General features: G+C 50.3%; 1 protein-coding gene across 10 annotated transcripts in view; it reads right to left on the bottom strand.

Moving 5' to 3' along the window:
* NAV1 (neuron navigator 1) overlaps nt 1–21135 on the bottom strand; it is a 247703-nt gene that overhangs the window by 161176 nt on the left and 65392 nt on the right. For all 10 annotated transcript variants that reach the window (XM_043568835.1, XM_043568840.1, XM_043568841.1 and 7 more), the window contains exons 2-3: nt 13899–14651; nt 7532–7635 (exon numbers count right to left, since the gene is read on the bottom strand). In XM_043568835.1, coding sequence (XP_043424770.1) covers nt 7532–7635; nt 13899–14651 — 857 coding nt within the window. The remainder of the gene's footprint in view (nt 1–7531; nt 7636–13898; nt 14652–21135) is intronic.

Genomic DNA, 21135 nt, shown 5'->3' with positions numbered 1-21135 from the left:
CTAACCAGGTTCTGAAAGGGGTTCTTGATGCCAAAAAGTTTTTAAAAAACCACAACAACTGTAGGAGTAGGGAGAAACCTTTGCCCACCTGACCCCGAACCAGCTGGGGAACATTGTCACCACCTTGGAGAGAAAGCCACTCCCGTTTCATGGCTGTACACGCTCTCAGTTGGCACCTCTGTGGTTTATCAGAATTTTTGTTAGGCTTTTAAACGAGAAATTAAACTTAACAGAGGAATGCTATGGATTCATATTTCATTGAATTTTAATAGAATAATCACTGGCAATTACTTAGCTTATAAAAATTGCCCTGGAAATGTTAAGAACATTCATTGGTGTGATGGGTGGGAGTTTCAAAGCATGATGAGAACTTTGCCTTTCACACAGCCTGATTTCATCACAAGGAGCTTACCACCACTGTGTTTCTTCCTGCTTCCATGGAAACCCAGATTCTCAGGCAGGAAGGATGCCCTGGGCTCCTTGGGTCAAGCTCCTACCCCTGTGCCAGTCTTTATGTGAACATGAGGGCTGCCCTCCCTCTGCTTCTAAGGGGGCAGAGCCCTCCTCCAGCTCGGAAGTTCTCTCATCTATGTGACCTCGATCATTCTCACCACACTTATTTCCTTTTCCAGCCCTCTGTGGATGTGGAATGATTTTCTGTAGAGAAGGGAAGACTGAGACTAACCCTTTCTCTGTCCTGTCGCCCTCCCCCCAGAGGGCTTGGATGACCCCATACTCACTGACCTTCCCTCTGCCCTGACTCTTTAATTATCTTCAGCTCTCTCTGAAGCACAGGACTCCCACAACCCGGGAGCCACACACAGGCAGGCGGGTTTTTGATTTCTTCCGCCTCTTAAAGGACTCAGGACGAGGAATATTATGACTGGGGTAATTCTCAGCACTTAATCTTCCCGTTATTGTGTCTGTGTCGCCTCACTCTCTTCAACTGCCTCTCCCAGAGCTCCTTCCGTGTAAGCCTGCTGGGCAACCTTATTGTGGGGGGGGAAGTCTCTCAGTAGGAGACCCTAATCCTCTTATCAAGGGGATGGGGAGGCATATGGGGAGGGGTGGAGACGCTGTGTTCCTGTGTTCCGGTTTCTGTCCATTCAGTGGTGCCAGAGGGAGGGACTAAAGCCCTGGGCCTTCCCAGGGAGACCCTGTTTCTGGGAAGTTATGAAGAACATTGGCCAGCCTTTGCTTAAAGGGGTGGGACAAAGACCTGCGAAGCCAAGGCTTTAGGGCAACACTGAAGTGGGGTTTCTCCAGATTGGTCATGGAAGTTTCTATCCACTGGTTCAAGGAAGGGCAGTCCTGGAAGTTTAGCAAATGGTTCAGGGTCCTTCCTCCTCCCAGGGCTGAAATGTCTAGCAGCCCCGCAGCTTCTGGGCTAACACTCTCGAGTCGTTGTGGGGTAGTCGGATCTGGGGAGATTCCTAGTCACCAGGCCAACCTCCCCCGAGTTAGTATCCTTATCCTCAGGACCTTCCTGTGGCCTGCAAGCGCACGGAGAGCTAACAAATGGCCAGGAATTCTCAGGAAGAACTAAAGCAGTTCATCTCAGTTGGGAGAGATGAATCTCCAGAAACCTGCAGGAGGAAGCTGAGTCTAGGTCAGACAGGTATGGAGGTATAGGGGTAATTCTCTAGGAGAACCACGAGGGAAAGTTTACCACCTTCCTCTTCTATTCATCTACTCCAGCACTGAAGATTTGGGGTGAAGCGGGTGGCCCACAGACTGCTGCTGTTTGTATTCTCATGGGGTGCCATGAAGCCAGAGCTCTGGCCTGGCTTTTTTGGGATGTCTTTGGGATGGGAGACATATTCCAGACTTGGGGCTTCTTCAGGGCCATCATGCAGATCACATACAGCGGCACAGGCTGTACACTGCACCGTTCCAGACTGCTACATACTAGGCTCCACAAGGGCAGAGGTCTTTGCCTGTTTTGTCCATGGATGTACCTCAAGTGTCTAGAGCAGTGCCTGGTGCATTGTAAGTGGTTCTCCCACTGCCTCTCCCAGCCTCCCTGGGGCACCTCGGGACTTGGCAGGGTCGTGGCATGTATGGCTACGAGCATGGCCTCTGAAATCTAGCTCCCTGGGTTCCCATCCCAGTCAGACCACCTTAGGCACATCACATAGCCTTTCCTCATCTGTAAAGTGGGCATGTTAATAACAGCACTCCCCTCAATAACAAACAATACCGAACATGCGTTAAGCACTTACTGTTACTGGGCGCTCTTCTAAGCACTGTGCTTACACTGGTGTTAAGTCCTCACAAAACCCTAAGAAGAAGGTACTATCATCATCATGGAAGCACAGAGAAATTAAATAACTTACCCAAGGCTGCACAGTGCCATGGTAAAGCTGTGATACAAAGCTAGAGTTGTGCCAACTCTCATACAGTTTTTAGAAGGGTGGAAGGTGCTGGGGCACCTGGGCAGCTCAGTCGGTTAAATGTCCAACTCTTGGTTTCGGCTCAGGTCATGAGCTCAGGTTCGTGAGTTCAAGCCCCGCATCAGGCTCTGTGCTGACAATGCAGAGCCTGCTTCGCATTCTCTCTCTCCCTCTCTCCCTGCCCCGAACCTGCTCTCTCTTTCTTAAGATAAATAAGCTTAAAAAAGGAAAAAGAAGGACTGAACGTGCTTATTGGCAGTGCCTGATTCAGAGGAAGTCATAGCAAGTGTTAGCCACGGCTACACAATATTATTATTACCTCCCTTCCCAGCTCCTAGAAATCTACTTGGTCCCAGACGGCTACCCTGTTTATCCAAACAGGGCCTCCAGAGGCCCCTGAACTCCCGAGCCTCCTCCAGCCTACAGCAGCATGGAGCGGCCTGAGTCCTGCCAACATAGCTAATGCCATCTGCCCCTGAACTTGGTCTGTGTTTTCTAGTCAATTGTCTGCACGTCCTCTCTCCACGGATGGCTGGGACATCAGGCTCAGCTTAGCCCGAAAGTCCCCAGAGGGCAGGGAACATGGCGGTGTGAACTCAGCATGAAATGACACAGGTTTGGGATGACAGAGAAGCCAGTGACATCCCGGGGCTTGCTCACATTGAGGGGATGTCAGTAGGACTGTGGCTCACTGACCCCGTTTCCTTCCCCGTCATTTGGCGGAGGTTAAGGGAGAATGCGTCGAGCTTGAACAGTGTGCAGCCGACACAGGGAGTAAAGGCAGCAACGGGAAGGCAGGGGAGTAACACTAGCAGAGCATGACTTTTTGACAAGCCTGGATTCAAATCCTGGAACAGCCCCCTAGCTCTGTGTCCTCGGACGGGCGATTTCATGCAACCTCTCTGAGCTGGAGTTTCCTCATCTATAACACAGAACAAGAGTACCACCTACAAAGGGCTGTGTAAGGTGCTTATGAAGGACTTTATGGGAAGGATCCAGCACTGTGCTCTGCACACAGCAGGTGTTCAATAAATGGTAGGCATTGTTACCATCTGGTCATTTGAGTGTTTGGGACATTGGAAGGCAGGGGTCCCGGCTTCAATTCACCTGCTAACTAACCAGGCAGTCTTGAGTCTTGAACAAGTCTGTTCCCTTCCGAGCCTCATCTCTTCCCACCGAAAATGAGGCCATATCTGGGTGATATATAAAGTTCATTAGAGTTCTGACTTCCTGTGTTCTTTGATTCCAAGTCATTTGTAGCCCTGGGGTACTTGGATTTGGCCTGAAGCTCCCAGAAGAGCCCAGTGGGCTTGCACCACTGTGCTGGAGCCACCTAAAAGCACAGAACAAATTCCTCTCCCAGAGTCCAGTGACCAGACCTCTCCCCTGCCCTGGCGGAGGGCACACCAGGTTTGCAAGTTTTCTCAGAAGGGGACTCTCTCCCCATTCCTAAATCCACACGGAAACATGAAAAACTTAATTATGGCTTAAAGATGGCGTCGGCTCAACAAGGGAGAGGAAAGGAGAAAAGCAAAACAACCCCAGCATAAGGCCAAACTCCACATTGCCCCTCCCATTCTATATATATCAGCCCTTGTGTGAGAAGCAAGGCAGGGAGGAGGCTCTGGCTTGTTCCCCAATGACACATGCTATGATGACAGAAGATCCCCTCATTATGTGTCCACTTAGCGCTCATTCAAACACGCCACAAAGTGGAAGTAATTAAGGAATCTGTGTCAACCTTGGGGCAACCTCTCCTAGTCCTCCTGCACACGGCCTCACACATGTGGGCACACAGCAATGTCAGCACTGGCTTCCCTTGGCTTTCCAAATTAAGATCTGATGGTGGCCTATGGGATGTTTTTGCGCTGAGTGTTAGCAGATGGGACCAGCACAGGGCCCTGACCAGCACAGCCAGGTGAACCAGGACTGGGTTAGGGCACACACACCAACGCCCATGGTGGCTGGGGGCAGAACACCTTCGGGACATAGGAAGGCCAAACCCAACACCGCTGTTTGGTACCGAGTCATCATGGGAAATTCTCTTCCTGCTCTACAGAGCTTATTCCACCTCGTTTGGATTTTATCCCCAGGCAGCAGAGGTAAGAAAGTAGTACAAGGCTGAGAAAGGTCTTACCCTTTTCCTGCTCCCCTCAAGGCTTCTGTGCCCGCCCCCCCCCCCCCCCCCCGCAGATGCCTAGGTGCCAGAAAGGACCATATTGGGAAGAGGGCAGAGAAAGGCTGCTTGCTCCTCCTCAGCCGGCAAGAAACAGGCCCCCAGAGGGTAGATGATTCCATAACCACTGACTTTCGATTCCTTCCTCACTCACTCAATTCACCATTTCACCAAACACTGACCAGCAGGCACGGCGCTACGTCATGGGGAACAAGATGGGCTCGCAAACAAGAAGGACATCTGAACCACAAAAGAAAGCAGACCGGCCCCTTGTCGTCTACAAACCGATACGGGAATCACAGGATCGATAACTGAAATGACTGGGCTGGGTTCTGTGAATGACACCGATATAGGATACGGCACTCTATTCTCCAAGGCACCCAAGTATCCTTCTACAAATTGGACAGCATAACCCTGGCGTTTTCCTCATGCTGCAGGGCCTCGTCAGGGAAGGACTGACTGGGCTGTCCTATTGACTCCTACAAGGGCGGGTCACTGGGTCACTGGGGATGCCAACAGAACTTGTGGGTCAGGCTCACTGGAGCGAATCCCTAGACTATGAACGCCTTGAAAACAGGTCAAAGTCGTATTCATCTTTATACATAAATGCCATTTAAAATTTTTAAATTATTTATTTATTTAAAAAAAACCTGGGGCACCTGGGTGGCTCAGTCGGCTAAGCATCTGACTTCAGCTCAGGTCATGATCTCGCAGTTCATGGGTTCAAGCCCTGCATCAGGCTCTGTGCTGACAGCTCAGAGCCTAGAGCTGCTTCGGATTCTGTGTGTGTGTCTCTCTCTCTGCCCTTCCCTGTTCATGCTCTGCCTCTCTCTCTCTCAAAAATAAATAATAAATCCTTAAAAAATTTTAAAAAATATAGGCTCCATGCCCAATGTGGGGCTTGAACTCACAACCCCAAGACCGAGAGTGGCATGCTCTACCGACTGAACCAGCCAGGTGCCCCTTATTCATCTTCTACCTTTGGGTTGAGCACGGTGTTTGGCACAAGACAAACACCCACTGATGGTTTGTTGATTGAATGAAAGGAGAAATGAATGAATGAGTCACCACACACTAGGAGTGAAGTTCAAAGGTAGGGGAGCAGGGCATAAAACGGAAGCCTTCCATTATCTCTTTTCTCATCTGTTTTCTGCAGGCTTGAGTACAGGCTCCCCTACAAAGCACAGGCAGACCCCAAATCTTTCCCTCCATCCAACCCTTCAAAGAGCTTGGTATATCGTTAGCCGAGATGGGTCACCATGACGACCAGCCAGTGCAGGGCAGAAGCCGTGCAGTGAACCTTGTTTCTCTTCCCCAGGAGCCTTGGAGGAAGCAAGGGTTTCTCACTTTCTTTATCGCCTCCAGAGGCTCATTGGCACCCCACCCCACAGTGGAACCCAACCCAGCTAGCTGGGAAGGATGGTCTTCGGGCTGACAAGCCTGGGGGACTGCTAAAGCCAGTCTGCAGCAGACGCTAAAAGTGAAAGTCCTCTCACCAACTCATCAGATAATAATTAGGACCGAGTGCCTGGTTAGGTGGAGATCATTAGCCTCCAACAACGTGGCATACACATAAGGAAGCCATTACACTAACAAAACTGCAAATGTAAAAATAGAGCTCCACATAGTTTCCTGGTTACCACATTCTAATTCTGATGGTTTTTCAGTGCCAGTGAAATTTGGTTTCCTTTGTCCCCCGCCATGCCCTGGTTCCTCTGCGTGTGTACTTGTTGTGGGAGGCAATGGCTTACTTTCTAGATGCCCAGTCTCTACCCCCGTAAACCTCTACAAGTCTTGCCATGGAGTGTGTGTTGCTGCTCTGTTTTCAGGGTCACAATGGTCCCAAGACCACTGCTGGGGCCCAGGCCAGCAGAAGCCTCAAAAGGGCCCAGCCCCCAGCCAAGAGGAACACCCAACCACAAGCATACAGGGGACAAAGAAGGCAGAAATGGCATGTCCAATGACAAGGGTCAGGCTGTGTTCTATGCCCCAGCTTTGCCCACCACAGCAAAACACTGAGATGAAGCTAAGACAAACTCTCTGGACAATCCCAGGTTTGCCAAAAGCAAGCTCATTCTCTTCCTGGGGCAACCAAAGGATAGGTAGAGCCGGTGCCCGGCAGGATGGAGTCTCCTGTATCTCTCGTGTGCACCACAGTCACCCTCTGGGTATTTCTTAAATGTTGCAAGAAAATCAGCACACACACCCAAACGCTGCGGAGAGTTTAGATTCTGACCAATGTAGTGCCTGACAGGCATTCACCCATCCATTCATTCACCAGTCACTCATTCAGAGACACCTGCTGAGCACCTGCCGTGGGCCAGAGGCCAGACTGGGGATGCACCTGGGAACAAGCATTGTCTCTGCTCTTACAGAATATCACTGTATCCGACTTTCAGGGGTCTTCTTGGTGAGTCTCACATTCTGGCTCCTGAGGCTCAGTCACCAGGACTACAAAGCATCAGGTGACTATAGGTCACTATGTTGTGACTATAGGGTCCCACAGCAAAGATGATATGTGTGGGAGCGGCCTGTGAAAAGTGGTCCCGGGAAGCAGTCGTCAGGCAGTTAGCCAAACGGCTCTGGACACCATTGCTGGTTCCCAGTACACCTTCACTGTTCATCCGGGCTTTGCTTGGAACCTGGCTCTTGCGTCTCAATCTCCCAGCTTGTTACTTTTTTGTCAGGCCCTCGGTGGCTCCCGAAACCGACCCCTGGATACATAGGGCACCCACTGGCCGCTTTCCTAGCCTGACTCTGAAGTGCTGCTTGATTTGATGGACCAACCCTGGGTTGAGTCAAGCATGGCAGAAACTCAAAGTGCAATTCACAGGTTGACGTCTCATTGTTAAGAGAGGGACCTGTATTAGCAAAGTCACTTCTTCCACATGGGCAGTGGGGAGACATCTAGTCCAGTGGCCTCCCCACCCCCAAGAGGAAGTCTTTCCCCCAGAACACTTACCTGTGTAGGAGAAGCTCTCCTCAGTCCCACCAGGGGGGCCAGAATAGCCATCGAGGGCCCAGCTAGCCTGGGGGACGGGACCAGGTTCCTGGTCTGTCTGAAGCCTGTGGGACAGAGAACGGGTGGTCACTCATAGCAGGGGTTCTCCTGGCCTCAAAGCTTCTCCAAGGAGCTAAGGAAATCCCCTTGGAGCTCGAGCTTCTCCTCTGCTGTGCCCTGCACCCCTCTGGGCTGGACCCTCCCTGGCAGGCACGCACACGTATGCACTCCAGCACGCAGCACGCCTTGGGCAAACTTTGGCCAGTGGTAGGGGCTCTGGGGGGGGAACTCCAGAGGGCACGGGGATGCTCGATGCCAGTCACCCTTTGGTATTCCACCCATTCCCAGGAACACAAATCACCCACAGGACAGAAGAAACCCACAGCAACTCCAGGCCTCGGGTCCTTCCTCCTGCTGCGATCCCTGCCTTCGGTCCATGCCTGCATTATAGCCATGCACACACAGAGGGAAAAGCTCCCTCTGAAGCTGAGGTCACTGACTCCTTATGACAGCTCAGGGGGCACACAGGCCTCCTTGGGCTTGTTCACAGCCCTGAGGAAGATGGAGAGGTAGGCTTAGTTGAGGTCACAATGACTCCAGGAGGATAAGTTCATGCTGGGCCAGTGTGGCAGCAGGAAGGAAGGGTGAGGTCTCCGGGCACCAGCTCCCAAGTGCATGCAGACTTCTGAGCACAACCCTAACCGTACAATCGCTCCCAGGAACAAAGGCTGTGGGAGCTTTTATTATAGGCAATTACCCTGGGCTCTCAGAGCTGGCCCGCCCACCCGTCCGCCCGCTGTCTCCAGCTAAATGGACCCTTTGGCAGCTTGGTAGGAGGGGGAGGGGTGAGCTGTACACGCAGGAGGGGAAGTTGACGGCTGGTCCTGGGGACGGGGGCTGGGTCAGGGGACCCTGTGAGTCTCCAGTGCGACTGAAATTTCGTCTTCCTCTCTCCAGTTTTTCCTTTTTTCAACCTAGATGGCTGGGCCTCTGGGCTCAGCTCTGTTGTTAACTTGCTGTGCAATGCAGAGCAAATCTTTTCTCTCTCTGGGTCCCGCTTCCATCATGGGACAGAAGAGATGACCTCCAAGGCCCAGATCAGTCTGAGAGTCCAGGGTTGTGTGAGGTGTTTGCTGCCCCTGGATGGCTCTTTCTAAGCCATGCAGGCAGTATGGAGTTCTTGTGTGTGTGCAGGCCCCTAAGGTGGGTGCTTGCAATAGAGCTGGGGGGGGGGGGGTACTCCGAGAAAGCAGGAGACCTCATCTTGTCCTGGGGACTGCTCAGTATGATGGGGTCATTCACCATGTACTACTATCAATTCAATGTCAGCCTGATGTTTGAGTATTATGGGGATAAAGAAAAGCTGAAGTCGCTTGGTTTCCTGGAAGAAATGAGTATAGATCTGGGGTTTTGAAGGAATGCAACACACTGCTGAGAAAGTAATAGGACATTCAACTGGGGAGAGGGAATTCTATACAATGTATACGTTTCACTGAATAGCATTGTATATGTAGAGCTAGGCACCGCCTGACCCAGAGCAGGTAGGCAGTAACTAGCGTTAGAAATACAAATAGTTTGGGGGGCGCCTGGGTGGCTTGGTCGGTTGAGCGTCCGACTTCGGCTCGGGTCATGATCTCACGGTCTGTGAGTTCGAGCCCTGCGTCATGCTTGTTAGAGCCTGCACCAGCCCAGGAACACTGAGGAAGGCAGCCTCTATCGCTCTAACCTCAGTTGATTTCACACTTTCATCTCTGCCTGCCTCCACCCTCCCCCCCAAACTCAGCCAGGAACCCCAGTGTCTCTCCTCTGTCTCTCCTCACTTTAACTTTCCAGACTAAATGGACAGTTTCATCTATGTTAGAAGTTGGCTAGAGGTTGAACCTGAGAGAAGAAAACCAGTAGCCCTATCCTGACACCATTGCCTGTACCCTCCTAACTGAAGTCTGATCAGAGGAGGGAAGGAGAGAACTGTGAGGAAAGGAAAACACTTGGCAGTTGGAAAAAGGCAGCAACAGGGTGGTGATCCTTTAGGCGGCCTTTTTCCAGGAGAGCAGAGAAGGAGGTTGAAGACCTGAGGAAACCTGAGGGAACCTGAGAGAACCACAAGTATGAGACCAGAGGATCTGGAGAGCAGACTGAGAGGCATTTATGCCTTTTCTGGGTCCAGCGAGCAGGGGCAACCAGAGGGAGGCAGCGGCAGGTCAGAGAAGAGGCAGGAGATGAACTTCATTGGGAAGGGCCACACTCAGATCCTAGGAAAGAGATGGTTACGGGCAAGGAAAAAGATGGCTGATGGATTTGTGCCCTGGAGAAGCAGGTCAGGCAGGACAGGCTGGAGACGGGGAGAGGAGCATGATAACCTCTCTTCTGTGATCAGCTGGAGCTTTGCAGAAGGCCAAAGTAAAGGCTAAGGTGCCGGGGGGTGGGGGCAGGAAATTTCCATGAAGACAGGAGATCTGTGACTTCTAGGGAGCAAATGGCACCTCCTTGGCTATGAAACTTGCAAAGGTAGCCCAGCCTGGCCCTGGGCAGCAGCTCCAGGTCCCACGGGGCGTACCGGGCTCCCACCAGCCTGCTTGGGGCACATAGGGGTGCCTTCGTCCTAATCTTTCCTTGCCCAAACCATGACCCTCCCTACCACCCTAATCCAGGGCCAGGATTAGAGCAGGGTGTAGGAGAGAGCATGGTAAAGGACCTCCTCCTCTCTGGGGTTGGTACAACACATTTCCACTTCTGTTTCAAATGCAAACATGCAATAAATGTTTGTACATGTGCTGCCAAAGCGAGCATAACATGCAGTAAAGTGTTGCATTGGAATGTTCCGAGGAAGGAGTTCTGACCTCTTTGAAAAATGTCAGAGTCTAAATCTGCCAAGGGACTTGTAGGGTAGGTAATGTAAAATCTTAAACAATTTAATGCCTAGACACTTTTCCCAAAGATTGAATTCAAAATGAAGGAGATCAGGTAGAGAAGAAAGTCAAAGAGTCACCAGGGAAACACTGTACTAATTGGGAAAAGGCCACGCGAAGGAAGGTCTGCCCTGCATTTTTGCTTCCTTGCGTTCTCTCATCAGCGGGAGAATCTACGTGGAGGGCACGAGGGACAGAAGTGAGGAGCTCCTTAGGAAAAGCCACACGGAGTGCTGTGTGGGCAGTCCTTCAGGCAGAAGAGATGCTCCGAGAGGCAGGGATCGCCCAGGTAAGAATGTCCTTTGATCGTGGAGTCAGCTAGAATGCCTGCCATGACGGGAAGCTCACTGCCTTATCAGTAAATTTGTAAACCTCTCCAGTTGCTGGAAAGTTTTTCCCACTCACCTTCCAGTCTGTCTCAAACTGACTTCCAACCACCATGATGCTTAGTGCTCTGGAGCTGCACCAGGTAAACCTAAGTTATCTTACAACATGACAGCTCTTCAAATATTTGAGAACAGCTCTCAGAGCCTCTCGCGAAGGCTTCCTTTTCCAAAGTAAACTGCCTCGGTTCCTTTCACCATTCTTCTCACACCTTTTTTGGATCCCGCACCAACCTGTCCATCTTTCTCGAAATGTGTTTTTGTGCATCAGTGTCCTTTTAAAATGTGATGTCCCGAAGTGATACTCTAAAAGAGGCCTGACCACATGGTGAACAGAGTGGGAATATTGGCTTCCTTGTCCTGAACACTGGACATCTACTGCTGAGGTGTAAGAGTGCCCGGAACTTTTCAGAGCCTGAGTCACACTGTTGGCTCCTAATAAAAGTCAAAGCTCCTCACGGTTTCCACTGCCCCCCTCTAGACGCTCTGTCACCACAGAGATTCCCTGTGTCCCAGGAATGGTGTACCAACTTTTTTTTTAACTTTTTTTAACGTTTATTTATTTTTGAGACAGAGAGAGACAGAGCATGAACGGGGGAGGGTCAGAGAGAGGGAGACACAGAATCCGAAACAGGCTCCAGGCTCTGAGCTGTCAGCACAGAGCCCGACACGGGGCTCGAACTCACAGACCGCGAGATCGTGACCTGAGCCGAAGTCGGCCGCTTAACCGACTGAGCCACCCAGGCGCCCCTGTACCAACTTTTTAAACCCCAAACAGAAGTGGGTTTCTCCTCACACTAGCACAGAGAGAAAACCCAGAAAGTCAGGTTAGTCAGGGAGGTACTTAATTTGCATTTGAGCCTCTCTAAACCATGTGACGCTCAGTAATTAAAACTTGGTTTCCTTACAAATAACCCAGTGAAGAGATGGGCAGAAAACATGAATAGACACTTCTCTCAAGAAGACATCCGGATGGCCAACAGGCACATGAAAAGATGCTCAACGTCGCTCCTCATCAGGGAAATACAAATCAAAACCACACTCAGATATCACCTCACGCCAGTCAGAGTGGCCAAAATGAACAAATCAGGAGACTATAGATGCTGGAGAGGATGTGGAGAAACGGGAACCCTCTTGCACTGTTGGTGGGAATGCAAATTGGTGCAGCTACTCTGGAAAACAGTGTGGAGGTTCCCCAGAAAATTAAAAATAGACCTACCCTATGACCCAGCAATAGCACTGCTAGGAATTTACCCAAGGGATACAGGAGTACTGATGCATAGGGGCACTTGTACCCCAATGTTCATAGCAGCACTCTCAACAATAGCCAAATTATGGAAAGAGCCTAAATGTCCATCAACTGATGAATGGATAAAGAAATTGTGGTTTATATACACAATGGAGTACTACGTGGCAATGAGAAAGAATGAAATATGGCCCTTTGTAGCAACGTGGATGGAACTGGAGAGTGTGATGCTAAGTGAAATAAGCCATACAGAGAAAGACAGATGCCATATGTTTTCACTCTTATGTAGATCCTGAGAAACTTAACAGAAACCCATGGGAGAGGGGAAGGAAAAAAAAAAAGAAAAAAAAGAGGTTAGAATGGGAGAGAGAGCCAAAGCATAAGAGACTCTTAAAAACTGAGAACAAACTGAGGATTGATGGGGGTGGGAGGGAGGGGAGGGTGGGTGATGGGTATTGAGGAGGGCACCTTTTGGGATGAGCACTGGGTGTTGTATGGAAACCAATTTGACAATAAACTTCATATATTGAAAAAAAAAAAACTTGGTTTCCTTAATGTGGCCATTTTAGTAAAGTTATATATATATTTTTTTCAATTATTATTATTATTTTTAATGTTTATTTATTTTTGAGAGATAGAGCATGAGTGGGGGAGGGGCAGAGAGGGAGGCAGACACAGAATCTGAAGCAGGCTCCAGGCTCCGAGCTGTCAGCACAGAGCCCGACGCAGGGCATGAACCCGCAAGCCATGAGATCATGACCTGAGCTGAAGTCAGATGCTTAACCGACTGAGCCACCCAGGCACCCCAGTAAAGTTATATTTTTATTTAAAAAGCGTGTATACTAAGGGCACCTGGGTGGCTCTGTTGGTTAAGCCACCGACTCTTGGTTTCAACTCAGGTCATGATCTCACAATTCGTGGGTTTGAGCCCCACGTCAGGCTCTGTGCTGACAGTGTGGAGCCTGCTTGGGATTCTCTCTCTGCCCTTCCCCTGCTCTCTCTCTCTCTCTTTCAAAACAAATAAACATTTAAAAAAAAGGAAAAAAGAAAAAAAAGCATATGTACTTGATGGACATGTTTTCCTATGCACTCAAGTCGCCACGTCTAAAGAAAACTAGAGACTAATTTGTTGACCATGTTGTTATGAATGGTGGTTGGGCCACCGCCAAAGGTGGCGACCCCTGTCTGACCATTTAGAAAGCAATACTGACTGTCCTTGGTAGGCCAGGCACGAGGTAAACAGTTATGTATAAAGAAATATAGTAAGTGGACAGAAAGAGAGTGAGTGACAGACAGACAGATACAGAGTATTATGGGAAGGCCAGGAGGAACAGTTAGGACTTCACTCACTATGAACTGAAGGCACCATGCCCATGACAATGCAGTTAGTCTAACTCACAGTGGTGGCAGATATCCCAGATGAGCTGGGTGAGACTGACCTACCTACCTGCACCTCTAGCTGCTTAAGCATCCACAACACCCTAATCTACTGTCTCAGAGCCCAGGGAGATGGACATTTTGGGATGGTACTCTCCTTATGATCCTGTTTGTTACACAGTCCCCAGAGTTGAGGCCTCTGACCAAAACCTTGCTTAGATCCTGGTCCACCTTTTATGTCCCCAATCCTATCTCCGCTCTCCCAACTCTTTGCCTCACTTCCTCTATACTCCGGGCCCCCTGGTCTCCACCAGCTACTCATCACCTAGGCTCCCTCCTCTTTGGACTTGCCACTGAATCCCAGCTCCATGCTTCCCTCCCTTCCTCCCCATCTGCCCCCCACCCCAGCTCACCTGTACTGGAAGGGGGCTACTGTGGCTGTGACTGGCTGACTCTGCTGATGGACCGAGGCGAAGCTGATGGCCCCTGGGGTGGGGGAGGGGCGCTTGCTCTGCACAGGGCTGCACACTGGGGAAGAAGCCCCTGATGCTGCCCCGGCATCAGGCTCCAAAGACTTCAAGACCCCTGGACTTTTGTAGTTTGTATCTCTTTGGTCCTTTCCCAGGTGGTTAGGAGGTTTTCGACCTTCAGGAGCCCCTGGTATTTGAGTTTCTCCATGAGAGCTCATTCGGGATGGGCTCCTGCCCCGGGTCTGGCGGACTGGAATCCCTTCCTGAGCCACCTTCTTCTTTCCCTGGGTGCCTTGTGTCTCCCCAGTTCTTCTGGACCCAGCCCGGCTGGAGAGGGCAGCTTTTGGGCTTGCCCTGGGACTGCTCCATGGGGAGCTGGAGAGGCCTTCACCACCCTCAGCTGACTCTCTCCCTGCCCCAGAAGTCTTGGGGGAGCCTCTCCCCCGAGAGGCCTTAGGAGAGGAGTTTCTGGAAGGGCCTCCTGCTTTGCCCAGTCTCGGGGAGGCCGAACGCTGGGGGCTCAGGGCCAGGCCGGCCTGGCGTGGCCGCAGCTGGGGAGACGCGCCCGGTGTATGAATCCTGGTCTGGGAAGCAGCCCGAGGCACAGGTATGGAGGAGGCATAGTGGGGCCGGCTGGCCGAGTTCACATTGGCCATCCCATTCATGGTGAGCAAGGTGGCAATGAGGACTACTGTCCTGCAGAGAGAGGAGAGAAAAGAAGATTGTTAGGCACCATCCTGAGTTTCTAACCCTGAGGGTATAAAGATGATGATGAGGTCAGGGGAGGAGGCATCAGCATCCAGGCTGGACACTGGGACTCCTGGCTTCACATCCTGATTCAGTCAGTGCCTCCCTGCCTGACTCTGGACAAAAACCCCTTTACCTCCCCTCTCTCAAATGCTGCTGTGAGTCTCCTATGCAGACACATATGTGAAAGTGTTTTGGGAACTATGGTGCTCTCTACAAACGGAGTTAATCTGGCTTCCCTTGCCTCTGTTGCCCTCCACTGATAGGGGATAGACCCCTCCTCGTACCCTGAGTCTACAAGGCACTGACCACGGTAAACCAACTTCCTTGTGCCGTCCGCCTTTGCTCTGCATGTTCCTTCCACTTGCCACTTTATCTGACAAAAGTGTCCAGGATACCTCTCCAGCGGAGTGTAATCCTCCAGATCCCACTGGGCCCAAAGGCAGAGCAGCCGATCCCAATCCCCACCAATCATAAACTTGCGAACCTTCTCTGACCTCGGGCTCCTGCCACCTGGCTCATACTATTCACTGGTCTTTGTTGATGCCCATCTCTCCTGGTCCCTATCCACTGCCCCCACCCCTTCAGTCACTGGAGATTTGGGCACTGGACTCAGTCTTCCTTTCTAGCCCATTCCCCATCCACCTCCCAACCTAGCAAAAGTGCCCTCTGCCCCCTGGGCCTCTGGTCTCACAGATTGAGTGTCCCACGTTTAGATACAGGCAGAACCCTCTAGGTACCCCCCTCCCCCAGCACTCAATCCCTTCCCTCCCAGACCCTGATCCATTAATTATCGCATCTCTCTCCCATACCCTCAACCTCTCCTCCTCTACCAGCTTCTCTTCCCTGCCATGTTAATTAATGAATTAATTGCTCTATTAATCACTTTCATTCCCAAGGGAATGTGAAGCCATTTACAAAGACACAATCAATCAATTTCAGATAGGTGAAAGAGTTAAGTGTAGGAAATGTAGAAAATGAAACCATAAAAGAATTTTCAGAGCACACACATAAATGCTTCCATAATTTTGTGGTGGGAAAGGCCTTTAGATGCCCCACGTCAGAGGCAGAAATTACAAAAGAAAGCACTGATAGACTTGAGTGCATAAGAATGAAAATCTCTGTATGAACACAAGAGCCCTTTCAAAAGGTTCAAGCCACCAAGAAACTATAAAGATACTCGCAACATATACGGGGGACAAGGAGTTAATACCTTTAAGCACAGGGAATTCTATCAAATCAATAAAAGAAAGCAAATGCCCCACAGAATGAAAAAGCAAAAGACTTGAACCAGGAATTCACAAAATAATACATACAATTGGCCAAAACCCAACAAAAAGAAAAGGCCTCCTTAAAATCGAAGAGATGCCCGTTAAATGTTATCGTTTCTGCTATCGAATTTACTACCTTTTAGAAAATGCATATTATCCACCATTGGTACAGGGCCACAGGGCTCTCATACACTGCTGTGGGAACAATGCCAGATCTAGAAATGTGTCCTAGGGAAAGGATTGAAAATGTAGGCAAATGTTTATGTACGAGGAGGCAAATGCTCAAGTTGACCCTCCAGGGGTAAACGGGCTCTGGGTGAAGACGGAGACAGAGGACACGTGGGCAGAGAAAAGGCCACCACGGTACGGCTGGTCCACCCGAGACCACTGGGGTGGCCCCTTTCACACTGTGGAAAAAGCTGTCGGCAACTGCAAGGGATTGTTTCTGGCTGTTGTTGGCCTTGCTCTGACCTTTGACTCTGTGGCCCGGGACCAGTTACAGGCTAAACTGTGAGAAGTCAAGGTAGACCCCTAAACATTGATGGATTTATAGAACTACAGCGCGAAATGACCGAGAGTCAGGGCTTCAGGACTGCCCTACTCACGGATGAAATAATTTCCACTAGGAAGAGAAATACAATGACCTCCTCCTCCTTTCCTCTAATTTGTACCTGAATGACTTGATGCCACTATTGAATGAGCTGAATGTCCTCCAGCAGACAGGGCAAAGCCACGTGTGTTCAGACGCGCACAACCAGCTTGCCTCCACTCCTCCAGTGGCTGCCCCATCACCTAGGCCCGTAGGACCCCGTCCAAGGCTTCCCCGACTCCTACTTCCTTCCCACCCACCAGGCTACAGTCTGAAAGGACGCTCTTAAGTCACCCTTTGCCTGCCCACCGTCTCCCATACAGGGCGTGCTGCCCTGTCCCCAGCCCCCAGCATGCCAGAGACAGTCCCATTGGAGGGCCTGAGAAGTACTTCCACAAAGAGATCTCAGAATGTGTCAAGTAGGTACTAACAGCAGCTGTGAGAATCTCCATGCTCAGCCTGCAAAATAAGAACATGATAAAATCTAGCAACTGCTGCCAGGTGGAGAAATAGAGGGTCTTTAAGATAAGAAGGAGCACTATGCTTTAGCCTGGCCTCAAGACCGTAGTGAGGATTCTTCCCCAGTAGCGGTGAGAGCAGATTTACTCTGTCATCCTTCTCCTATCCCTCCATTCCACTAACGATCAGCTACGTGCCTCACTGACAATGCCAAGCAGGACCAAAGGGACAAGAATGGACCCGATGAAAGGCGTGTGTGGTCCCTGAGCTGCTGACCTTGGCGTCCAGCACAGAGCTGAGCCATGCACTGGCCGACTGAGCTAATCAGCTGACCACCCACGACAAGGACCCAAGACCACCGACCCATGACAGCCATACCCCCGAGATTTCAGCGTTCCCATGTTTAATCCCTGCACTGGCACGGTGCCACACAGGCCACTTCTGCCTCTCCCCTTGGGCTGAGTCCCCATTAGGGGACCATGGCCACATGAGCGCACCAGACCACCCCCTCTGGGAGCTACCTCTGTGATGAAACCTACAGCTGTATCTAGGCTCCACCTGCACCTCTCCTGGGAACCGCTCCCCTACCCACGTTGTAATGCCCAGGGACCCCCCAAGAGCCCAACTCACCTACGTTGTCCCTGAAGCATCCCCAGACTCCCCCAAGCCCTACATCAAGGACTGACCAGAGTTCCAGCCAAGAGAGCCCTAAGGCGGAGAAAGCTGATTCTACTTCACTTGCTAATGGAGCAGATGCAGTTGCTGCTTTCACTGGATCATCATTTTTTCAAAGGCTGATGGAAGAAGATTTAAAAACATTCCTGTGGTAGGTCACAGGAGCCACACCCCTCCCTCTTCACTGCAGTTGGGGCCCTGCTCTCTCCCACACCCCGCCCGTGCCCATGACAGCCCTCACCTAGACCAGGAACAGCACCACACAGGATGTAACAACCACTCTCCCAGGTGGGAGCCTAGGAGAATCAGACCACCCTTAGGTCTACAATCAGGTGGTGGAGGAGGGATCCCCAAATACATTGAACTCTTTTAGCCTGGCAGGAAATGGGGCACAAAGGAGCCTTCCTGGTTTGCCTTTAGAGTGGGAATTCCCAGGTGCTTCAGTATCCTTACAGAGATCTCAAGGGGACACCCAGCAAATCCCTCTTCCCTAGACAGTATCAGTATCTCTCTTTCATTGAGACATGGTTTCTAACCCTCACAACAACCTTCTAAAGTAGCTTTGATTATCCCCATTTGCCAGGTCAGGAAAACAAGGCTGAGAAGGTTAAGTCAGCTGCCAAACTACAAACATAGCTAGAGAGCAGTAAAGCTGTGATTCAAAAGCAGATGAGCAGGACCCTGAGGCCCAAGGATGGATTCCCTAGACCACAGCTACCAATGCAAGTCCAGCCTCAGGAAGTACTCCTCAGCCTCCATATCCACACTGTTGTTGCTGTGATTGACAGGTCTGGGCCTTCCAGAGATTGTAGGGGAGGGTAGAAGGGGGCGTAAATCCAGTTCACAGGGTGGAAAACAGAAAAGGAAATCAGTCACAGGTCTCTGGAGGCCTCCTCCTCCTCTCTTTTTCTCCAGCACTCCTCAGATCTAGCCAGCTACCCTTGTACTGTTCATATCCTGTTTGCCTTTGGTGGTACTAGGGGTCAAGGTGGTCTCAGGGCACTGCCTTGTAAGAGGCTATAGGCAATGAATGCGGCTGGGGAGGGAGATAATGGGCCAAATCCAGCCTGGCCACATGCTTAATATGCCCAGTTGGCAGCAGGTGGCATACTTGGGGTAGGTGGGAATTGAGGAGGAAGACTATGGAATTACAAGACTACAGTAGATGGGAGACCTGGGGAAAAGGGGGGAGAGAGTGCTCATGGGAGGCAGGGTCTTAACTGAGACACATGGACAATAGTATCTCCAATAGTATCTCAAGGGTGAGGCCTCTGTGCAGATGATCTCTGCTGCGGCCCCAAAAGTTATCTACTGGCCATGGCACCCAAGCTGCATTGTTAATGGACCGAGTGATTTGGGAAGCTCCCACACTTGCTCTGGGGCTCAGTTTCTCATTCTGTCAAATGAGGGGGAAATTCTGCCTCCTTGCTCTCCATAGCTTCATATCCTAAGGAGGCTGAACGAGGTAGTATCTAGAAAACGTTCAGCCTCCTGGGGAGAACAGGGTTAGCTGTAATGGCTTCCATTTCCTGGTGCTCACTGTCAGACAAAAATGTCCTAGAGAAGCAGGACAATCTATATCTCTTTTGGACAGGCCCTGTTCAAGTACTGGCTGTCAGTACTAATCATCTTTTGTGATACCTTCACAATATATCTGGGGAGGCTCAAGGGCAGAAGGCAAGGAGCTAGGAGTGGAAACAAGGAGACCATTTCTTTCTTATGTGAATGTGTGTGTGCATGCACATGTGGTGCTGGGGAATCCTACCAGATCCCCTACTCCTAAACACGCTCTCTCTTCTTCCTTCCCCTTCTTCCTTCCGCCCTGATCTGCAATTTCATTTAAACTCAGTGAATAGATTCAAGAAGAGGGTCTCACTTGAGACCTTGTTTCTTAGTTCACTCATTCCAGGGATCTCTGTCCTCAAAAAATTACATTAGGGAGTCAGTACTCCCCATTACAAAAGCTCGTAGCACTTTGGAAAGGATTCACAGCAAGATCCCTTTGTTCAACAACACACACCTTGGTTGAATACCTTCCACATGCCAGGTGCATTGCCAGGTGCTGTGGCAATCACCATGGCTGAGACCTAGGTTCTGCTCTCAGGAAGCCAACAATCTGGTATGGGGAAGCAGGAAACATGCGCAGTCATCACAAGCACACATGCGGTGTGTCAAAAGAGGCAAAACAAAGTGCTATGGGGCTGTGTGTGTATCAGTCTGACAATAAGGTAGAATCAGAGAAGGCTACAAGGAAGAGGCAGCAGCAGGGTTGGGGGTTGGTCTGAGATCTGGCAAACAACAGATTTGACGACTGAACCTCCCATGCCCAGGGGTCTATCCATCAGTCCTCCAACACATACTCTGCTCTCCAGTGTAGTGGTGACAGAATAAACTCTGGAGTCACAGTGTCTAGGTCCAAAGCTTGGCTCTGCCATTTGCTGATGGTGTAGCCTTGGGCAAATTCCATAAACTCTGAGTTTCCTCATTGGTAAAATGAGGCTGAGACTAGGATCTCCTCTTCCCTGCTTTGAAGAGTAAATTAGTTAATACATGTAGTGCTTAGGACGGAACCTGGCACATAATAAGGACTCAACAAGTATTGTTATTATGATCATAGGGACAAAGGACTTTTTTCCAAGTGTCCTTCCATCCTAGATGCCCAGGGATGGAGGCTGAGCTGCCTGGTTCTTCTGGAGCCTCCAGCAGAGCAAAGGAGATCAGAGACCCTGCCAGGCTTGGATCAAAAACCTGTAGCATTAACAGGAAAAACACTGCCCATGATGGATGCAGTAACACCCACGAGTGGATGGGGTAGGAAACTAGATAGTTTGGAAATTGTGTAATGGAAAGAGTAAAGGCTTCTGAGTCAGGAAGACCCGGGTTCAAATCCCAGATTTGCTACTTCTTGCTATGTGGCTTTTAGATAAATTATTCAACTTTTTTGAGCCCAAAGTCCTCATCTGAAATAAGCGGTCATAGAGTTTTGTAAAGATTAAATGAGAGAATAAAGATAAGGTACTTAGCACGGTGCCTGGCGCATAGTAGGTACCCAAGAAATGGCAAAAATTATGTTAAGGAGAACAGCTGCCCTTCTTTCCAAAAGGGAAGGAGACAAATTCAGACACAGACTGGGACAATCTGATGGATGGCAGGTGAGTCGAGAGGCTGGTGGCATCCAGGGAGAAGTGGCACAGTCCCAGCCATTGAACACAGTGTGTAGCCCTACCCAACATGTACTTCCATTTTGTCCCCCTCTACCTTTTTCAGCCCACACCCCAACTGTCTGTTCTCTCATCCTCACCCTGGGGTCTTGCTTTATTTTTAAATCCAACACTTTTTAATTGCATTTACCGACTGCATGCCAGGCACTGTTCGGTTTTTTAACCTACATTAACTTGCAATTGGCCTATGAGTTGGTGCTATTATATTATCATTCCCA

Source organism: Prionailurus bengalensis, chromosome E4, assembly GCF_016509475.1.
Source record: "Prionailurus bengalensis isolate Pbe53 chromosome E4, Fcat_Pben_1.1_paternal_pri, whole genome shotgun sequence".
Lineage (NCBI taxonomy): Eukaryota > Metazoa > Chordata > Mammalia > Carnivora > Felidae > Prionailurus > Prionailurus bengalensis.
The sequence above is the reverse complement of the archived record's forward strand: the minus strand, read 5'-3'. Positions and strand labels throughout refer to the sequence as shown.